At 37.7% G+C, this 17,423-nt stretch overlaps 2 protein-coding genes across 2 annotated transcripts; one reads left to right on the top strand and one right to left on the bottom strand.

Moving 5' to 3' along the window:
* The first annotated feature begins 3,566 nt into the window (after positions 1-3,566).
* On the top strand, positions 3,567-6,555 carry LOC113471911. The gene is made up of 2 exons (XM_026831376.1): positions 3,567-3,801; positions 4,492-6,555. The coding sequence occupies exons 1-2, from the start codon at positions 3,593-3,595 to the stop codon at positions 5,759-5,761; spliced, it is 1,479 nt and encodes a 492-aa protein (XP_026687177.1). The 5' UTR covers positions 3,567-3,592; the 3' UTR covers positions 5,762-6,555.
* Positions 6,556-12,065: 5,510 nt separating this feature from the next.
* Positions 12,066-13,511, bottom strand: LOC103520142 (synaptotagmin-7). Its single transcript, XM_008485239.3, has one exon. The coding sequence runs from the start codon at positions 13,288-13,290 to the stop codon at positions 12,172-12,174; it is 1,119 nt and encodes a 372-aa protein (XP_008483461.1). The 5' UTR covers positions 13,291-13,511; the 3' UTR covers positions 12,066-12,171.
* Positions 13,512-17,423: the final 3,912 nt, after the last annotated feature.

Raw genomic sequence — 17,423 nt, 5'->3', positions numbered from 1 at the left:
TGAAGTGGTACTTGAACTCCCGATGTAACTGTGCAATTAAAATACTTAAAACTAACCCTTTTAAGGATCTTAAGGAGTCATCTGGCGACTGCTTTGTAAGACTGGACACCGATAGTATAACTTTCTACAGTATTTACCTCTCGTACAATGACCCAATAGATACCTTTCAGAAAGAGCTTGGACAACTCCACCACGATATCGCACATTATTGCAGGTCCTCTATCTTTCATATTCAACACTTCCTTCACATCTTCCACCTTTCCTAAAATCTTTAAACAAAACGAAAAAAAAATAAAAATAAAAATGAAAAAAAATAATAAAAAAGAAAAAACTAAAAAGAAAAAAAAATAAAAGAAAAAAATAAAAGAAAAATATCAAAAAATGAAAAAAAAAATATTAAAAAAGAAAACAAAAAAAAAACAAAAACAAAAAAAAGAAAAAAAAACAAAAAAACCAAAAAAGAAAAAAAAAATACTTTACACTGTTTTATGTACTTGATATTAGATATTAGTTGTCTACTTACCTGTATATTTCATGCATGGGTTGAGGAGGATAAAGAGGCCTCTCCGGAGACCTTTTTCTCGTCCTCGCCAGTTACCTTTTCCCTTCCAGCCGTGGACATTGGACAAGGGTCCGTTCATGTGGACAATACCTAACTAATAAGTGAAAGTGACTCCCACAGTGACGGGAGTATAACGAGCACTTCATAAGTACGAAGTAAAAGTTAAAACGACTCCCAAAGTGAAAGGGAGTATAAGACAAAATAATTATAATAATAATGATGGTAGCAGTGGTGACCTCGCCAGTTACCTTTTCCCTTCCAGCCGTGGACATTGGACAAGGGTCCGTTCATGTGGACAATACCTAACTAATAAGTGAAAGTGAGTCCCACAGTCACGGGAGTATAACGAGCACTTCATAAGTACGAAGTAAAAGTTAAAACGACTCCCAAAGTGAAAGGGAGTATAAGGCAAAATAATTATTATAATAATAATGATAGTAGTAGAGGTGATAATAAATAATAGAAATAAAGTGACCACCTAATTAAAAAAATAGCTATTGGATCAATGTCGCCAAAGAAATTTCTTCTTCTTCCTCCTCTTCTTCTTCTACTTTCTCCTCTTCTTCTTCTTCTTCTTCTTCCTCCTCCTCCTCCTCCTCCTCCTCTTCTTCTTCTTCTTCTTCTTCTTTCTCCTCTTCTTCTTTTTCCTCTTCTTCTTCTACTTTCTCTTCTTCTTCCTCTTCTTCTTCTTCTTCCTCATCTTCTTCTTCTTCCTCCTCCTCCTCTCCTTCTTCTTCTTCTTCTCCTACTTTCTCCTCTTCTTCTTCTTCTTCTTCTTGTTCCTCTTCCTCCTCTACTTCTTCTTCTACTTTCTCTTCTTCCTCTTGCCTAGTCAATCCGCACCCCCCCTCATCACTCCCTACATCTTCTCTCCCACCTCGTCCACTCACTTCCCCTACTATACCTCCTTCTTTTTCTCTCGCTCCTTGCTCTCCTCACGAGATAGTAAAGATAGTTAGTCTCATGCAAAATAAAACATCATGCGGAGAAGATGACATTCCTATGACTATTATTAAAAAAGTCATCCACATTATTGCAGGCCCTCTATCTTTCATATTCAACACTTCCTTCACATCTTCCACCTTTCCTAAACTCTTTAAACGTGCTGTCATAACGCCTCTTCATAAGGGGAAGGGTTCTCTTTCTGACCTTAACTGTTTCCGTCCAATCTCTCTCCTTAATAACTTTGGTAAGATCTTGGAGAAGCTTGTTGCTTTCCGGATCTCTACCTACCTTGAGTATCACAACTTACTGGTGGAGCAGCAGTTTGGCTTTCGACATGGCCGTTCTACCTCTGATGCCGTGGCACATTTTATGCAAAAACTAGACAGGATGCTAGCAATGGTCAGCATACACTCCTTCATACATTGGGACAGATAAGTCCAGTGTTTCTCCATAACATCGTCAATATTCTTGATATTCTGCGTCTGCAAACAGGACGAGATTGGTGAATGATACGAGATTGGTGAATGATCTGTGCCATAGCATGCCCCATATTGCCCATCCCGTAGTATGTTCCTCATCAGATGGATGAGATGGGGCAAGGGACACGATTTTTCTCTTTGGATTAACACGAGAACACCAGAAAGTAACCGGTTGGAATATTTGCAATCGAAAAACAAATATAATTTTTTGTTGATGGGCATCGAACCCGGGACTAATTGGAGGAGACTTCAATTCGAAATCAGCCATGTGGAACTCACCATTTGAAGACCGAAGAGGACACATATTGTCAGAGTGGTTCTCTACCTTGGAGCTGACCATTCTCAACAGAGGTAACAGACCCACCTTCATAAGGGGGGAGACAACGTCATACATTGACATCACAGTCTGCTCAGAATCACTAAGCACCCTTGTGACTCACTGGGAAGTCCTTGCTGAGGAGAATTTGTCGGATCACAACACCATCGTCATAGAAATAGAGAATGCAAGTGAACTTGGCGGAAGCACTCAAAATAATTCCAACCGAACAAGACATTGGCGCTTACGAGAGGATAGAATCGAAGTTTTCCAAAATAGAGTTTCAGAGAGGATCAACAAAGCCGATACACCAACTACCACTGTCGAACTTATACAAAGCATATGTAACGAAACCTTCCCCCAGAAAAGTACATCGTCAAAGCGTAAACCAGTCTACTGGTGGAATGAGGAAATTGTAAATCTCAGAAAACAGTGCTCTGTAATAAGACGAAGTTTGGTGAGAAGGAACGCAAGAAGGGACAGAAACCTGGAAGAGATTGAGGCTCTGAAGAGAGAATATTACACCAAGAAGAAGAATTTGAGAGTAGCCATCACACAATCCCAATCACTTGCCTGGAAAAAGTTGTGCGACGAATTAAACGACAACATCTGGGGCACGGGGTACAAGATTGTTTGTAAGAGGTTTGCAAGTCCTACAGCTAACAATCTCACTACTGAAGAGAAACTGGCAGTCGTTGATAAACTGTTCCCACGTCACCAGTTGATCGAGTGGAACACAGAACCTGTACAACTGGACGATATACCCTTGTTCAGTCTTGATGAACTTCTGGAAGTATGCCTGGAGACAAAATGTGGAAAAGCGCCTGGGCCGGATCGAATCAGTCCCGAAATTATCAAGCTATTCATCGAAACGAAGCCAGATGTCTGCCTAAAACTATTCAATGACCAGCTAAAAATGGGTACCTTCCCTGACATCTGGAAGAGGGCACGACTGGTCTTGATTGAGAAAGAGAAGGAGTGTCTGAGTATGTTTAAGTGTTAACTTCGTTCATAAAAGTGTGATTTTTTATTTTAATTTATCTAAACAACGGCTCTTCTCTGTGATTTTTCGTAAATTTTCTGTGATAGTCCGTATTTGTCTGTATATTTTACTTTTTTCAAAATAATTTTGTGTTAATCCCTTATTTTTTAATTCAAATTTGAAAATTAATTGTTTTATTCATTGTCGTATCACAAAATATTCATCGATTTAACAAGTTTGTCAGTTAAAGTTACCTTGCGGCTTGTGACATTACAATTTTTTTATTTTTTCTTTCTAAAAACGCTGACATGGAATTTTCGTGGAAATTTCCGGATGACGATGTGATCATTACCGATGATGGTTACAAATTCTCTAATGCTAGCAAACTTAGACCAACCACTAAATACCTACTTTTCAAATGTTCTCACTATGGATGTAGGGCTAAAATAACAATGAGCTTAGATAAGAGCAAACCTCTAACAATCGATTTTCAACATAGCCATGGATCATCAGAACCATCTATAAGTACAGACTGGATGTCATCCAACTTACACAGGTGAATTTGTAAGCTTGATTCGAGCCTTACATCCAATCGTGTGTGCTGACTGGGTTTTTATAGAGCTAAAATAGCTTCCACTATTGAAAATCTCATGACACAGCACTGCAACAGGAATGAATCTCAATACAACCCAACCTAAACAACAACTAGATTTCTGGCCTTATCAGCAGATAATTCAGCTCACAAACGTCTCAACTTACATATTGCTCCTGATAAGGATAATATTGCTTACATAGCTTTCCATTACCAATATTGTGTTGGTCAGGCATTACAGCTCAGATTTTCAGAATGGCAGATTTATTTGGGTACTTACTCTTTGATTTCAATCTCACTTTTCTCCATCCAGTGCTTTGTCCAGACTCCAAAGTTCACTTCCACACTTCCACTTTTCTATGCTTGAATTCGATCACCTTTTATGATTTTTATCAACATTCTTATCGGTGTTTCGTGTTTCCCACAAGTTTTGTTATCGTTATCATTTATCAACAAAAAAAGTGACTCATGCCCCCTACCCTTGCCTTCTTCTACTTCTCACCCTCCCCTACCCTTGCCTTCTTCTACTTCTCACCCTCCCCTACCCTTGTATTCTACTTCTCACTCTAGGGTGAAGCACAGACCCAAGCCACCCCCTTCATCTTCTTGCATTACATCTATAAGTAAAAAGAAATCTAGTGTCTCTCTTCAACAAAAATCAATAGAAAAATCTAAACCTAGTCCTATACAAAAAATTACAAACTCTACCAAAATATCTTCTCCGGCAAACAACTCTAACCAACGCTCTTTTACAACTAATTCTGCAAACAAAGAAAAAATAACTAAAAAACCTAATCTAGCAAATCTTTTAACCAAAAATGTGAACTCTAATTCAACTCAAAAACAGGAATTCAATCAGAAAAAACCACTACCGTGCACACCTGTTCTATCCAACACATCAGCCACCCCTCATGATAAAGAGAAACAAATACATGATAACCTAGGCCCTAACCTTCCGTACTTATCACAAACTCCGACAACTAGTCAAGTGTCCATTCCAGTCAGTGATGATCTACAGGGTGTTGCCACTAGTTCTACCAAACAGAAGCTTTACATCATAACTGATAGCATGGGGCGGGGCCTTGCTTCACTGCTGTTGGATCTCTTGCCACAACTGGAAATCACCCAGTTTACCTACCCCAATGCTTCGTTCCGTCAGTGCCTGGATAGGGCTGAGTCAATATGTGCTGGACTCACTAAGGAGGACTTTCTATTCATCCTAAGTGGAACGAACAATACTACAGATCTTTCATTCAACAGTTGTCCACTCCTCAGCTTCAAATCCATAGCAAACCTTAGATACAAAACCAATGTGATAATTAGTTCAATACCCTACAGACATGATGGTTTCAGCTATCAGAACACTAACATATACTATGCTAACGAGTATCTGAAGAACAAATGTCTTGCCATGAACATCAACTATCTACACATCAATGGCCTGTTCAATAGAAGGGAATACACAAAGCATGGACTTCATCTCAACCTATCAGGAAAAAAGACGCTCGGTCTGAAGTTGAGAGATTATATTGAATCTCACCTGCTGCTTGCTGTTAATCCCAGCCTATCTCAACTGATGGACCGGACTTCCTCTTCCCGATTTGTACCTTCTACTGAACAAAACCTGATGGATGTCACCTGTCCATTTCAACAAAGTATTCTGGATGAGACCTTCAGCATGACCACGCCCAACCCTAGCATTCTGGATGAAACCTTCAGTATGACCACGCCCAACCCTCAGACTAAACCAAATCATAGCACGATCATCAATAGTGAGCAAGATACGTCTAACGATTCTATACTTTATCACAGTGCGGACATTCTGTTAGATAATACTTGTACCTCTCCGTCTGGAGTCGAGTCCGCGCAACAGTTTTTTCGTTGAAAAGATCATTCCTACATTAAGCTTTCTTTATCTCTTTCAACAAAAAGCTAACAGACAGCAGGGCCATTGTCGATCACTAATACCTACCAACTTATTTCGTAAAAAACAGGTACTCACATATCACCCTGTAGTATATTTTAATATTGATAATAATGATAATTTTAATATACATAACTTCTACCTCAATATTCTCGATGCACATACTACATTCCATTACCACATATTATGCTACTCTCTTTATACTCCATTCATGATAATGTTACCTACTCATAATAACTACCTATGTATCAGGTTAATGCAGAAAATATTTCGGTTCGAATCCAGGTTGGTGTTCGATATTATGGCTTGGCTACTGATTATCTTTGATACCTACAAACCCATTTACTCTAGAATAATTCGCAAACTGTTTTTGTTTATACTTTACTTAAATTTTATAGAAAATAAGCCTATGTTCGCCTTAAGATTTTTGTCAATTTTTAGGTACTACTTTTTAAATATTACGCATCAACGAATGCCAAAGACCCTTACATGGCATGAGACAGGTCTGGTCAAAATATTATCTCCATTTGCGACTCATTTTTACCCTAATACAAATCTTTCGCCTCTTGCAAAACCTTTTTACTTGCACTCTTCGTTATCACCCTTTGCGCCACCTTTCTATCCTAGTCTAAATTCTAGTCATTTTAATATTAAATATACTGAGCAAGTATCATTAACCAACAACTCTTTTTCTCTTTCAGGCTCTCCCTACCTGCTGGGCCCGGGCACTGCGTCTTCGGCTCTCTCTTGCTACTCTAATACAATTCATTTTTTAGCTCTGAAGTAGGTATGTGAAGGCAGCATCTGATCTTGGGGGGGGGGGTACTTACTACCCCTCCCTTCGTTTTAATGAAAATGAAACAAACATAAATAGCGCCGCAGGCAATATTTTTTATTTTTTTACTTTTTTTAATAGAATGTGTCCGAAGCTCGTTAGTTTTGACATATTTATTAGCTAATTTCACACACAAAAATCAGGAAGTAAATTGTAGCTCCGAAGGCAATTTTTGCAAATTTTGTTCAACCTTTTAGAAGCGCAGCCTGATCAAACTTTAAATCTACTGTGCAGCAGACAATTTTTTCAATAAGTATGTATTATTATTAATTAGATGTAGGTACCTGAAGCTTGTCATTACTTGATTTTTGAGTTATCTACCTAATTCTTAGATTCTCCTACACATTTTTTTTTTTTCTTTACATACGGCTAGGCTGAACACTAAAAGAAGCAAAATGAAGTAGAGTGCCGCGCCGCAGGCAAACTTTTTGAAAATTTTGATCTACAACCTTTCTGAAAAATAATAATAAAAATCAGCTGAACACATTTTTATTTTCTTTTACATTTTTTTCCCCTTAAAAATCGAAATGAACTCGCGGGCCGCACGAAAGGCCGCAGTTTGTGCACACCTGGTATTATCACTCCATACTCCATTGGATTGTTGGAACGGTCGTGAGAATCGGGTATAAGCAAAAGTATTTTGGGAATATCATTTTTAGCGTGCTAAAGTTCTGTGAACTGTAGAGGCCTAAATGTTAAATTTATAACAAAAATCGTGAAATTTCACGATTTATGTCATAAATTTAAACTAGTGGTTGACCCGTGTGACAGATTTAAGTAGTCTATGTGTGGACCTATTTGAAGCACCAATGAGGGATTGAAATGAATTTCCCATTTTTGGTGCTTTCCCTATTGGCGGAAGAACATGAGAAAATGAAAACTTGAATAGGCCATAACTCCGGCCCTGGTTGTCGGATCGAGCTCAATTTTGTATTAGAGCAGGGGTTCCCAAACTTTTGAGTACTGTGTACCAACCTACCAACTGACACCTCAAGGTTCTTTTGGCGTACCACCAAACATCAATTTTGTGTGATAAAGATATTACAGTGCCGCAGGCGAAATTTTTTTGTTAATTGTAGTACGATGTTACCTTTTTTAATGCATTGATTGTAGATTTTTTTTTCTCTCCCAATTCGGGTTACCAGATTTGTTTTTCGTATTTACGAGATAGATTATAAAAAGTTAAAATGGGGTTTTCAAATATCTTCGCGTACCACCAGAAATGCTTCCGCGTACCTCTAGTGGTACGCGTACCACAGATTGGGAACCTCTGTACTAGAGTATGAATCTTATATTATAAAATCAAGATCCATTCCCTCATTCCTATTTCATATTCACACACTGATCGCTCTATCTCCTGAACCACAACACCTTGAAAGCTGAAATTTGGTAGGATGATAGGACTATTCCTTTTATGGTCTAGGTGTGCAATAAGAAAGGATTTTGCGAAAATCTAAACCGATCCTGAGATATGATCAATTTTTGATCGCTAAAATTTCTATAAGAAATACACAGAGTGCAGAGACTGCGGGAGAGAAATGTTCCGCTCTCGACCAACATTCGTTTATGTTTTTAGTTTGATAACTATGAAGCTAAGAGGGAGGCAGAGACTGCGGGAGAGAAATGTTCCGCTCTCGACCAACATTCGTTTATGTTTTTAGTTTGATAACTATGAAGCTAAGAGGGAGCGCGCAGCGCGACCGTATTTTTTATTAGGTATTTTCTACAAGTTCGGCCATGCCTTTTCTACAAGTTTGGCCATGCCTCGGGATGAACTAGCGCGACTCTCCTGTTGGAGTATGAGCCACATAGGTACTAGACTTTATGTATTACAAGTATGTAGGTATTGGTTTCTCGTTTAAGGTCTTTAAGTTGACATTACTAGGAAACTCCTAAATTACTTAATCTACTAGCCAGCAGCCGGTGTGATTTCCTATTTCTCACATAACAAAATATAATTATATCCGGGTAGAACCAAGATTGAATCGGATCGGATTCTAATCCGATCCTGTATCGGATTCTAATCCGATCCTGTATCGGATTCTATCCGGCTGGTACCTTTGAATTTTAGTTTGTTCTTTTTTTTCTGAAGAGGTTTGGCAGAGGGAACTGTAACTGCTAAGGTCTTATAGTCCCGAAATCGAAGAGAGAAGTAAGATAGGATAGGAGAAAGCCAGCCATTCCGAGAACGAACATTATCCCATCAGGGTATAATCCGCCCCGGGCGGGAATGGAACCCACGGCCTAGCGCTTACAAGGAAGACGCGCTACCAACTAAGCGGTTTTAGTTTTAGTGTAGATCAGGCATGTCAAACTCAAAATGTATAGAGGGCCATTTTTGATATTTGTTGAACATTTGGCGGGCCGCAGGTATTCACCCCCCCCCCAAAATTGTTGTAAAAAAAATCATGGGATTCATTTGTTTTTTATGAAGAAGTTTTATTGGGTTACAATAATTTTATTTTGAACATACAACTAGTAGGTACAGTGTAGATCATTAGAACGGCATAGGAAAATTGAATTTCTGACTTTATAAAGAAATCTATAAAGCCCATCATTGGTTCCTGGTCTTCCTGTGATAGGCAGAACAGATATGAAGAGGTGGTGATATGCCGGATGAGAATCGGCCACACTCGGGCAACCCATGGCCATCTGTTCAAACGTGCCCCTCCGTCTACCTGTAGGTGTGGCGAGATACTCTCTGTACAACACATCCTCACCTGCGCCCTCCACCGCCATATCCGAGTCTCACTTCCAACACATCCTGCTCTGTCAGATGACAAAGAGAGCGTCGACTCCCTGTTATCCTATTTGAAAAAACTGAACCTGTATACTAAAATATAATCGCAGTGTGGAATCGGTGCGAACGACCTGTCATTTATCAGTGTTAAAGCGCCTAAAGGAAAAAAAAAAAATACTTTTTCAGAGTTTTGATGTCAGATTTGGATGTTTCCTACTTTTTACGTAAAAATCAACCTTTTATTCACAATTTTTACCCAAATGCATATCTTCTGTGCTGAGTGCACTACAACTCCAAGTATAATTTAGCAGGGCCGTATCCAGGATTTTATTGAGGGGGTGGGGGTCCAAGCAATGATGTACGGGGCAAGGTACTACAACGAGCCCCCCCTCCCCCCTAAATACGGCCTTGTACTTTAGTAAGGTCGACGCTGAAAAATCAATTCGACGCACTCCAAAGAGAAAACTTCTATGAGAAAGAAAAAAAAAATAATAAAAAGATCTTGACCGCTGTGCACTGATGAAAATTACAAAACAACTAACATTGTTATCTTTATTATTGTACTGCGCTCAAGATGTATGTAGGTTTCGTAATCCAGGATCATTAATTTAACTGCAAGTTAATTGATATAGAAGCGATGGAAAATTATTTAGATAGGTAATATTTTCTTTAGAAGAGCCTCTTCTAAAGAAGAGCTAAGGTAGAAGGGAGGTCCCACATTGACGTTTTCTTTATATCAGTACTTTTTTTTTGTGGAGGCCACGAAACTGTAATATCGATATAAAATATCGATATATCGAAACCAAAATATCGATATTCGGAAATATCGATATATATCGCCCATCCCTATAAAGATCGAGTTCAGTTGATATCCTAATTTTCACCAAGTAAGTTACTCTTAAACAGCTACGAAATAAAAATGACAGTGAAACAGTTTTTTTTTTATATATAGGTTTGATAGGGGGAACTGTAACTGCTAAGGCCTTATCGTCCCGAAATTGAAGGGAGAAGGAAGAAAGGATAGGAGAAAGCCAGCCGTTCCGAGAACGAACATTCATTATCCGTTCAGGATAAAATCCGCCTTAGTTCGGAATCGAACCCGCGGCTTAGCGATTACTAGGCAGACGCGCTACCAATCAAGCTATGTAACTAGGGCTGGCACACTCATCTTTTGTATGTACCTTGTTTTCGAAACGAAGAAAGTATCTGACGTGCTCAGCATAATATCAAAGGAAAACAACTTTATATTGGCCATTTAATTAAACCTAATTCTCGGAAAGGCTGTCTTTCTCCTATCCTGTCTTTCTTCTTCATTATTATTTTTACTTTTTTTTGTTCTTTTTTTTAAAACAGCCTAATCAGCTTAGTTGGTAGCGAGTCCGCCTTGTAAGTGCTAGGTCGCGGGTTCGATTCTCACCCGAGACAGATTTTATCCTAAAAAATGACATGAATTATTGAAAAGTTTCATTTGATTTACATGTCTTTTTACTTTACCACCGTTTTCTATTTGAACTAAATATGTAACTGGTCCAAGAGACTTAAGAATTATAGCTCTTACCCAACAAGGTTTATTATCTTGAAAATATTTAACTAATGCTTGGTCATTAACCGAAAATGCCACATTTCTACCCCCTCTATAATACTTTACTTGTCTTTCCTGATTCTTTCTTACAAAGTTGGACACGGAGGGAATTTTATTCTGCGTACATGTTGGATTCGGTAATAATTTATCAAACGTCGTTTTCAGTTTTCTTCCTAAATGAAGTTCCGCTGGAGAAACACCTAATGTCGTATGTGGAGTACTATTATAGCTCTGAGAAAAATTCAATAACTCCTCATCGACATTATTCCAGTTACATTTCCTTAGAAATCTTTTTACAACACCTACCATATTTTCAGCAGCACCATTTGAAGCTGGGTGATAAGTAGGAATTCTAATATGAGATACACCTACTGATTGAAGAAATGTTTGCATCTCGTGACTACATAGAGAAGAGAAATTATCACTGACAATATTATTAGGTATTCCCCAAGTAGAAAAATAATTCTTCAATATCCAAATAACTTCTTTAGACGACAGGTTTTTTATAACCTTAGCATAGAGCCACTTTGAATAGGCGTCAACTATTACAATGAAGTTTTTTCCTTGAATAGGTCCTAAGAAATCCATGTGTAATCTATTAGCAGGGCCATCTGGCCACGGCCAGTTATTGAGAAGAGCTTTTGGAGGATTTGAATTTTCTTTGAGGCAAAGTTCACAAGCTTTACAAACCAATTCAATATCTTTATCAACGTTAGGCCACCATACATAATTCCTAGCAATTGATTTCATTTTGCAAATACCTAAGTGGGTATAATGCAAATCATTCAAAATAATATTCTGAAGAGATTGAGGAATAATAACTCGATGACCCCACAGGTTTAACGTTATCCTGTAAATATAATGTGAACTTCTTCTTATTATAACAACCCAACGTATCGGAAAAAACTTCGGGGTATTCTTTCATAATGTCCTCTTCAGATAAACTATGGATAAAAAAACTGTCAATAGAAATATTCAACTCTTTAATCCAACCCCTGCCAAGAATAGACGGGCCCTGAGGTTTTTTTTTTTTTTTTTTATACAAGCGAAGCCACAACACACAAGATTATAAATGTAATAATAAATATATATGTATCTTTAATGTATACTCTGGGAACTGGGAACGTACTAGGTACAATACTGATACTAACAGATCTGGTATTACGGTAAAATAAATAAATTATGGATGGTATTATTGAGGATTCAAGGTATGTTTACTCAGGTTTAAGTCTATGCCACTGCACTATAGTTTGACGTGGCTTCGTAATCATATCTTGCCAGTGTTTTGTTTCTGAAGCACCAGAACCATTTTTGCCCGCCAGTAGAATTCGACCAATGAGTTCATTTCGACCTATATTATCAAAATCCATTACCATGACATTGAGAGAACATTCCCTAATCTTTTCCCATGGTACATTGAAACTAAAACTTTCATTAAAAACTGGATTTAAATTACATTTAAAAATCTGTGTCTTCCTTTTCTCAATTCTTTTTTCTCCAAATTGAAGCCACACCTTAACGTAGGGATCTGACTTCCCATTTATATCTTTGGCTTTCAAGTTTCTAGCTTTTAGCAGAGTTATGGTTAGAACACTGTTACTAGGATGATAACACAGAGAAGTCAACAGTTCTCCACATTTGTCTTTGGCTGGTGGCTTCAAAGCCTTCCAGAATGTTGGCTTTTCAGATAAATCAACTTGGCAAAGAGGTAGGAAGACTTCACCGATAGAATCATCGCGGGAAAATCTGTCATAATCAAAAACATGTAGATGTAAAACCCGACTCTGAAGCTTCTGAATGGGAAATCCTTCAAAATACAGAGTCTCATTCCAACGGGGGTTCAGAGTCCTCCGTTTGATTTTAGTCTCTAATCTGTGTTTTTTATCGGGTAACAATGCCACCTTAACGTATGGATCTGACGTACCACTCATATCCTTGGCGGGAAGCTCTTTGGCACTGATGACTCTCAAAATAAGAGTAGAATTATCAAAGTCATATTCTAGACTGAAGTGAATTTGACCTACGTTTTCACTGGGCTCTGTATTATCAATGTACATGTCTACTAGGGATACACTACGACTCTGCATGAAAGCACTGGACGGGTGCTCACCAGCCTTCACATTGGCCACCGCCTTATTGTGTAGTGGTGTAGAAGAGGATGAAGAGGCTATAGCACCCTCCATAGCATGACTGCTACCAGGTACGGGAGATTTGCTGTTATTGCTGTCTACCGTAGTCCCTGCTGTCTCCAACTGAGCCACGCTTTGAGACAGAAATCTTGACAATGTCAGCTTCGAAATGGCGTGGTTTTTGAAGCCATCAAACATTTTCATCAAGTGATTAATTGTGAATTCTTTAACAAGGAATAGACGATACCTATGAATTAATGATTAATTCACTTTATTATGACTTCGATATTAAAAAATGAAATTTTAGCATTATTTTCATTATACATTGTTTGAATTAGATGGTCTGATATTATTAGGTACCTATATCTACGGCTAATATATTTAATATAAAAAGATAAAGCTTAATACTTATATTAATTATATAACATTGAGGTGTTGTGGTTCTCGAGATAGAGCGATCAGTGTGTGAACTATGAAATGTGAACTGTGAATGGATCTTGTTCTTATAATATAAGATATTGCTATTCTTGTTTCTGGTAATGATCCGTTCACGTTCTTAGCAGTAAGGAATCCTTTCTCCTTTTTGAAGTCCTTGAAGTTTGCGAGCCATATGTTCCGCATTAATCTTGAGCTAAGGTGTGCCACAATTGGTCTGTTTCCCTTGGTTCCATGTCTGTTCTTCACCCTATGGGCTACTTGAATATCACCCGCTTTCAAGTCCAATATTCCAATAGTTCTTCTAATTTCTTCAACTATGAGAGTAACATCTTCATTCTGAGTCTCCGGCATATTCCTTATTTCAATGTTGGCATTTCGTGCCCTGTTTTCCAGCATATCGATTTTGTCTTCAAGCTCTGCAACCATTGCATCCCTCTTCAACAGTTTGTCCTCCAATTCCCGTACCTTCAGGTTCAGAGCGTTTATCACCTCATCTTTTTGCTCTGCTAAGGCAACTTCCAGGAGGTTGAATTTCTTAGCCATATATTCTTTCAAACCTTCGTCTTCCGTGTCTGTATTGCTCGGTGTACTTGAATTAATTTTACAGTTGGCGCATTTCCAATTCCTTTTCCTGACAGTTGACATCCTGGAGTAGGTGCTGTCTGCCAGTGGTACACATTGGTAGTGGACACTCTGTTTACATACAGAGCAATCAATTCTACCTAAGTCAAAGTCAACTGACTTGTTACACTTCGAGCATGCAGGGGCCATTTTTGAGTGAGCGTTGTGCAGCTCTAGAATCCCATCACAAACACTTTTTTCCTTGTGAAAATTAATTATTAATCAAACTTTAAGTATTTGTCACTATTTCCCAAAAAAGAAAAATTAGAAAAATAACCGAAATTGGTTAGAAATTTTTTTCTTATTTTTTGATACCAAATTTGTTTAATTTACTAGAATAGAAATGATATGAAAAAACACCTCTGTACGACTTCAAAAAATAACAAAAAAATTAAAAAAAAAAAAAAAACAAAAGTTATCAATGAATTTCTAATTATTAAATAACAAAGTTCAATATAAAATTTATTAAAACGTAAAAGTATCGGAAAGAAAATTTAAAATTTCAATAGTGGGAGCAAACTTCATTGAAGTGAAGTTCTTATGGTACCAATCCTAAGGCCTTTTTCGTGGGATTTTTTTCTTTTCTTTTCAAACTAAAATGAATGAATACATTTTATTGGCTATATTGTTGTTAGTAGATGATTTTTATTAGTGTTTTATTAATGAAGATCAAATTAACTTCTCTTATTTCATATATAAAAAAGTCAATACGTTTCGTGTACGATTTGGAAATACGTAATAAATTGACTTTGCTTTAATTCGTTAGGATAATCGAACAACCGAGCCCATTGAAGCACGCGACAAAGTAAAGACTACGAAGAAGATCGCTTTTATAGTACGCAAAACAAACTGATAAAATGATAGCACTCGAAATAGTTTCTTAGCAACGTTGTGAGGACACCCTTCTGGCTCTACTACTGGAGGTGCGTGCGCAAATGCTCCCACACATCATTGATCCACCCGTCTTTCTTTTTCACGATTTTCATCTCGAAAAGAGGCTCTTCTACTCATTATGAATTTTTTATGTGAAAAAATGCTGAAAAAAAAAAAATGATTATGAAAGACATAACCATTTTTTCTGTGAAAAAAAAAGATTAAAAAAATTCAGCTACTTCGAATAGGAGAATAGGTCGCACACTATTATTGATATGTACTGTAAATATATTGTTCATTAATGTGCGAATCGTATTGACAATACTTGTTCATAGTAAAGATAAATACTGTCAATAGTATATAATGCCGGCGGTTTCACAAGTAAGTTCTCTTGAAATCCGTGAGTAATCTAATGCCTAATGACAACCTTCTGCCCATGGCCAGATATTGAGGATAGTTTTTAGTGGATTTCTATTGTCTTTGGGTTGAAGCATATGTAATTCAACATCTTTATCAGGTCACCGCCGCATACACATATAACAATCGACTTTATTTTAGTGAGACGTTTATTAGACCGAAAAAAAAGCAGAAAATAGACCGAACGTTTGACCTCGACCATTTTGCATTTGGTTTAGATCAGGGATTTCCAACCTGCGGCCCGCGAAGCCGCTTTGGGAAAAATGGGGAAAAAGAATTGAATTAGGTCAACATTCAGTGTATTGATTTCTCAGAGTTAAAAAGAATTCGACTCGAGATTTGCTGATTTTGAAAAGCTCGAAAATAATATTGTGCTCTTTACAAATCCCATTAACGTGACCATTGATCAGCAAAACACCAAATTTCAAATAGAATTCTGCGAACTACGAGAGATGTTTTCTTGCTGTGTAACAAAGGGGAGGACCAAATTTTTGTTTATTTTACAAACTGATTCTCTCGTAGTACCTACATCTCTTGGGAGCTCAAGTTCATAGATCAGATAAAGAGAATCTAATAAAATTAAGTGACTTGAAGCCTAATTTTGGAAAAAAAAAATCGCATGCGGTGCAATTTATTTCTGGTGCAAAGTGGGGATTCAAAAACCAAGGTCGGAAAGAAAAAGATTGAGGAATTATTGATTTCAGACCGGCTAGCGACTCTGAGGGTCATTACTCATTATTTATTATTATTAAAAAAAAAATCGCCTGCGGCACAGTTTACGCTTGATTAGATTTAACAAACCGTTGGGGGGAGGGGGGTAAGTACCCCCTTTCCCTTAAACCGCGGCTGCTCCCCCCCTAGACCCGATGCTGGCTACGCCTATGAAAACATTGACATATTGACATTGTTTTGATATCTGAGTCACATACTACGAGAGAATCAGTTTGTAAAATAAACAATTACAAATTTTACAATTATTGTAGTCATCCAAGCAGCAATGCGAGGGGCGGCTCTGGTATTTTAATCAAACAGAACATTAATCACTATGAGGATATTAAAATCCAAACAGAAAAAGTTCAAATAACGAGCATTACTGTTGAAACAAAAACATATCCTTTAAAAATAGCCCGTATTTACTGTCCACCAAGCAAAACCCTCGACCAGAACGAATATTAAATTTACAGATATTCGATTCTCTGGGAAATTGGTTTATACTAGGGGGCAATTTTAACGCTAAACACACGCACTGGGGTTCTCGCTTAATCACCACTAAAGGTCGTAACCTTTATTACGCCATACAAGAATGTAGAGCAGAAGCTATTTCGACGGGTAGCCCTACCTATTGGCCTACTGACCCTAATAAAAATCCTCATCTCCTCGATCGGCCAATTATATGACCATAGATGACACTTATGAACTCAGTTCAGACCACTCAGCTATTTTCCTCACCCTGAGTGAAAACATAATATTGAAACCTTCCAACCCTGTCCTTGTTAATAAAAAGACAGATTGGATAAGTTTCAAACTAGACCTAGCAAGCAAAATTAACTTAAGTGCTTCCCTGCAGACAAAAAAAGAAATCGACTTCGAACTTGAAAAGCTCGTGGAAGATATTCAATCGTCTGCTTGGGACAACACTCCAGAAACTCACTGGCGTTAATTATTCTAGGGAAATTACTGCCTTAGTATGGTGATTTTGTGTCTTCAACTTTGACTGTGGATGAGGAGTTGTCATAGCAGATTTTGAGAATTTCTAGCATGTTTGGTGGGCAATTTACTTTTTGGAGGATGGTGAATAACATGTTTCTATCCACAGAATCAAAGGCCTTGGAGATATCGATGAAGGCAATACATAAGGGAGAGTTTTGTTCCTTTGATTTTTCTACCAATTGCCTCGCTGTAAAGACCATATCTATTGTCGATCTTTTTCCGCGAAAACCACATTGTGTATCCTTGAGAAGTGAGTCAATGTATGGGTAAAGGCGGTT

The sequence above is a fragment of the Diaphorina citri genome, unplaced genomic scaffold (assembly GCF_000475195.1).
Source record: "Diaphorina citri unplaced genomic scaffold, Diaci psyllid genome assembly version 1.1 scaffold3258, whole genome shotgun sequence".
NCBI lineage: Eukaryota > Metazoa > Arthropoda > Insecta > Hemiptera > Psyllidae > Diaphorina > Diaphorina citri.
The sequence above is the reverse complement of the archived record's forward strand: the minus strand, read 5'-3'. Positions and strand labels throughout refer to the sequence as shown.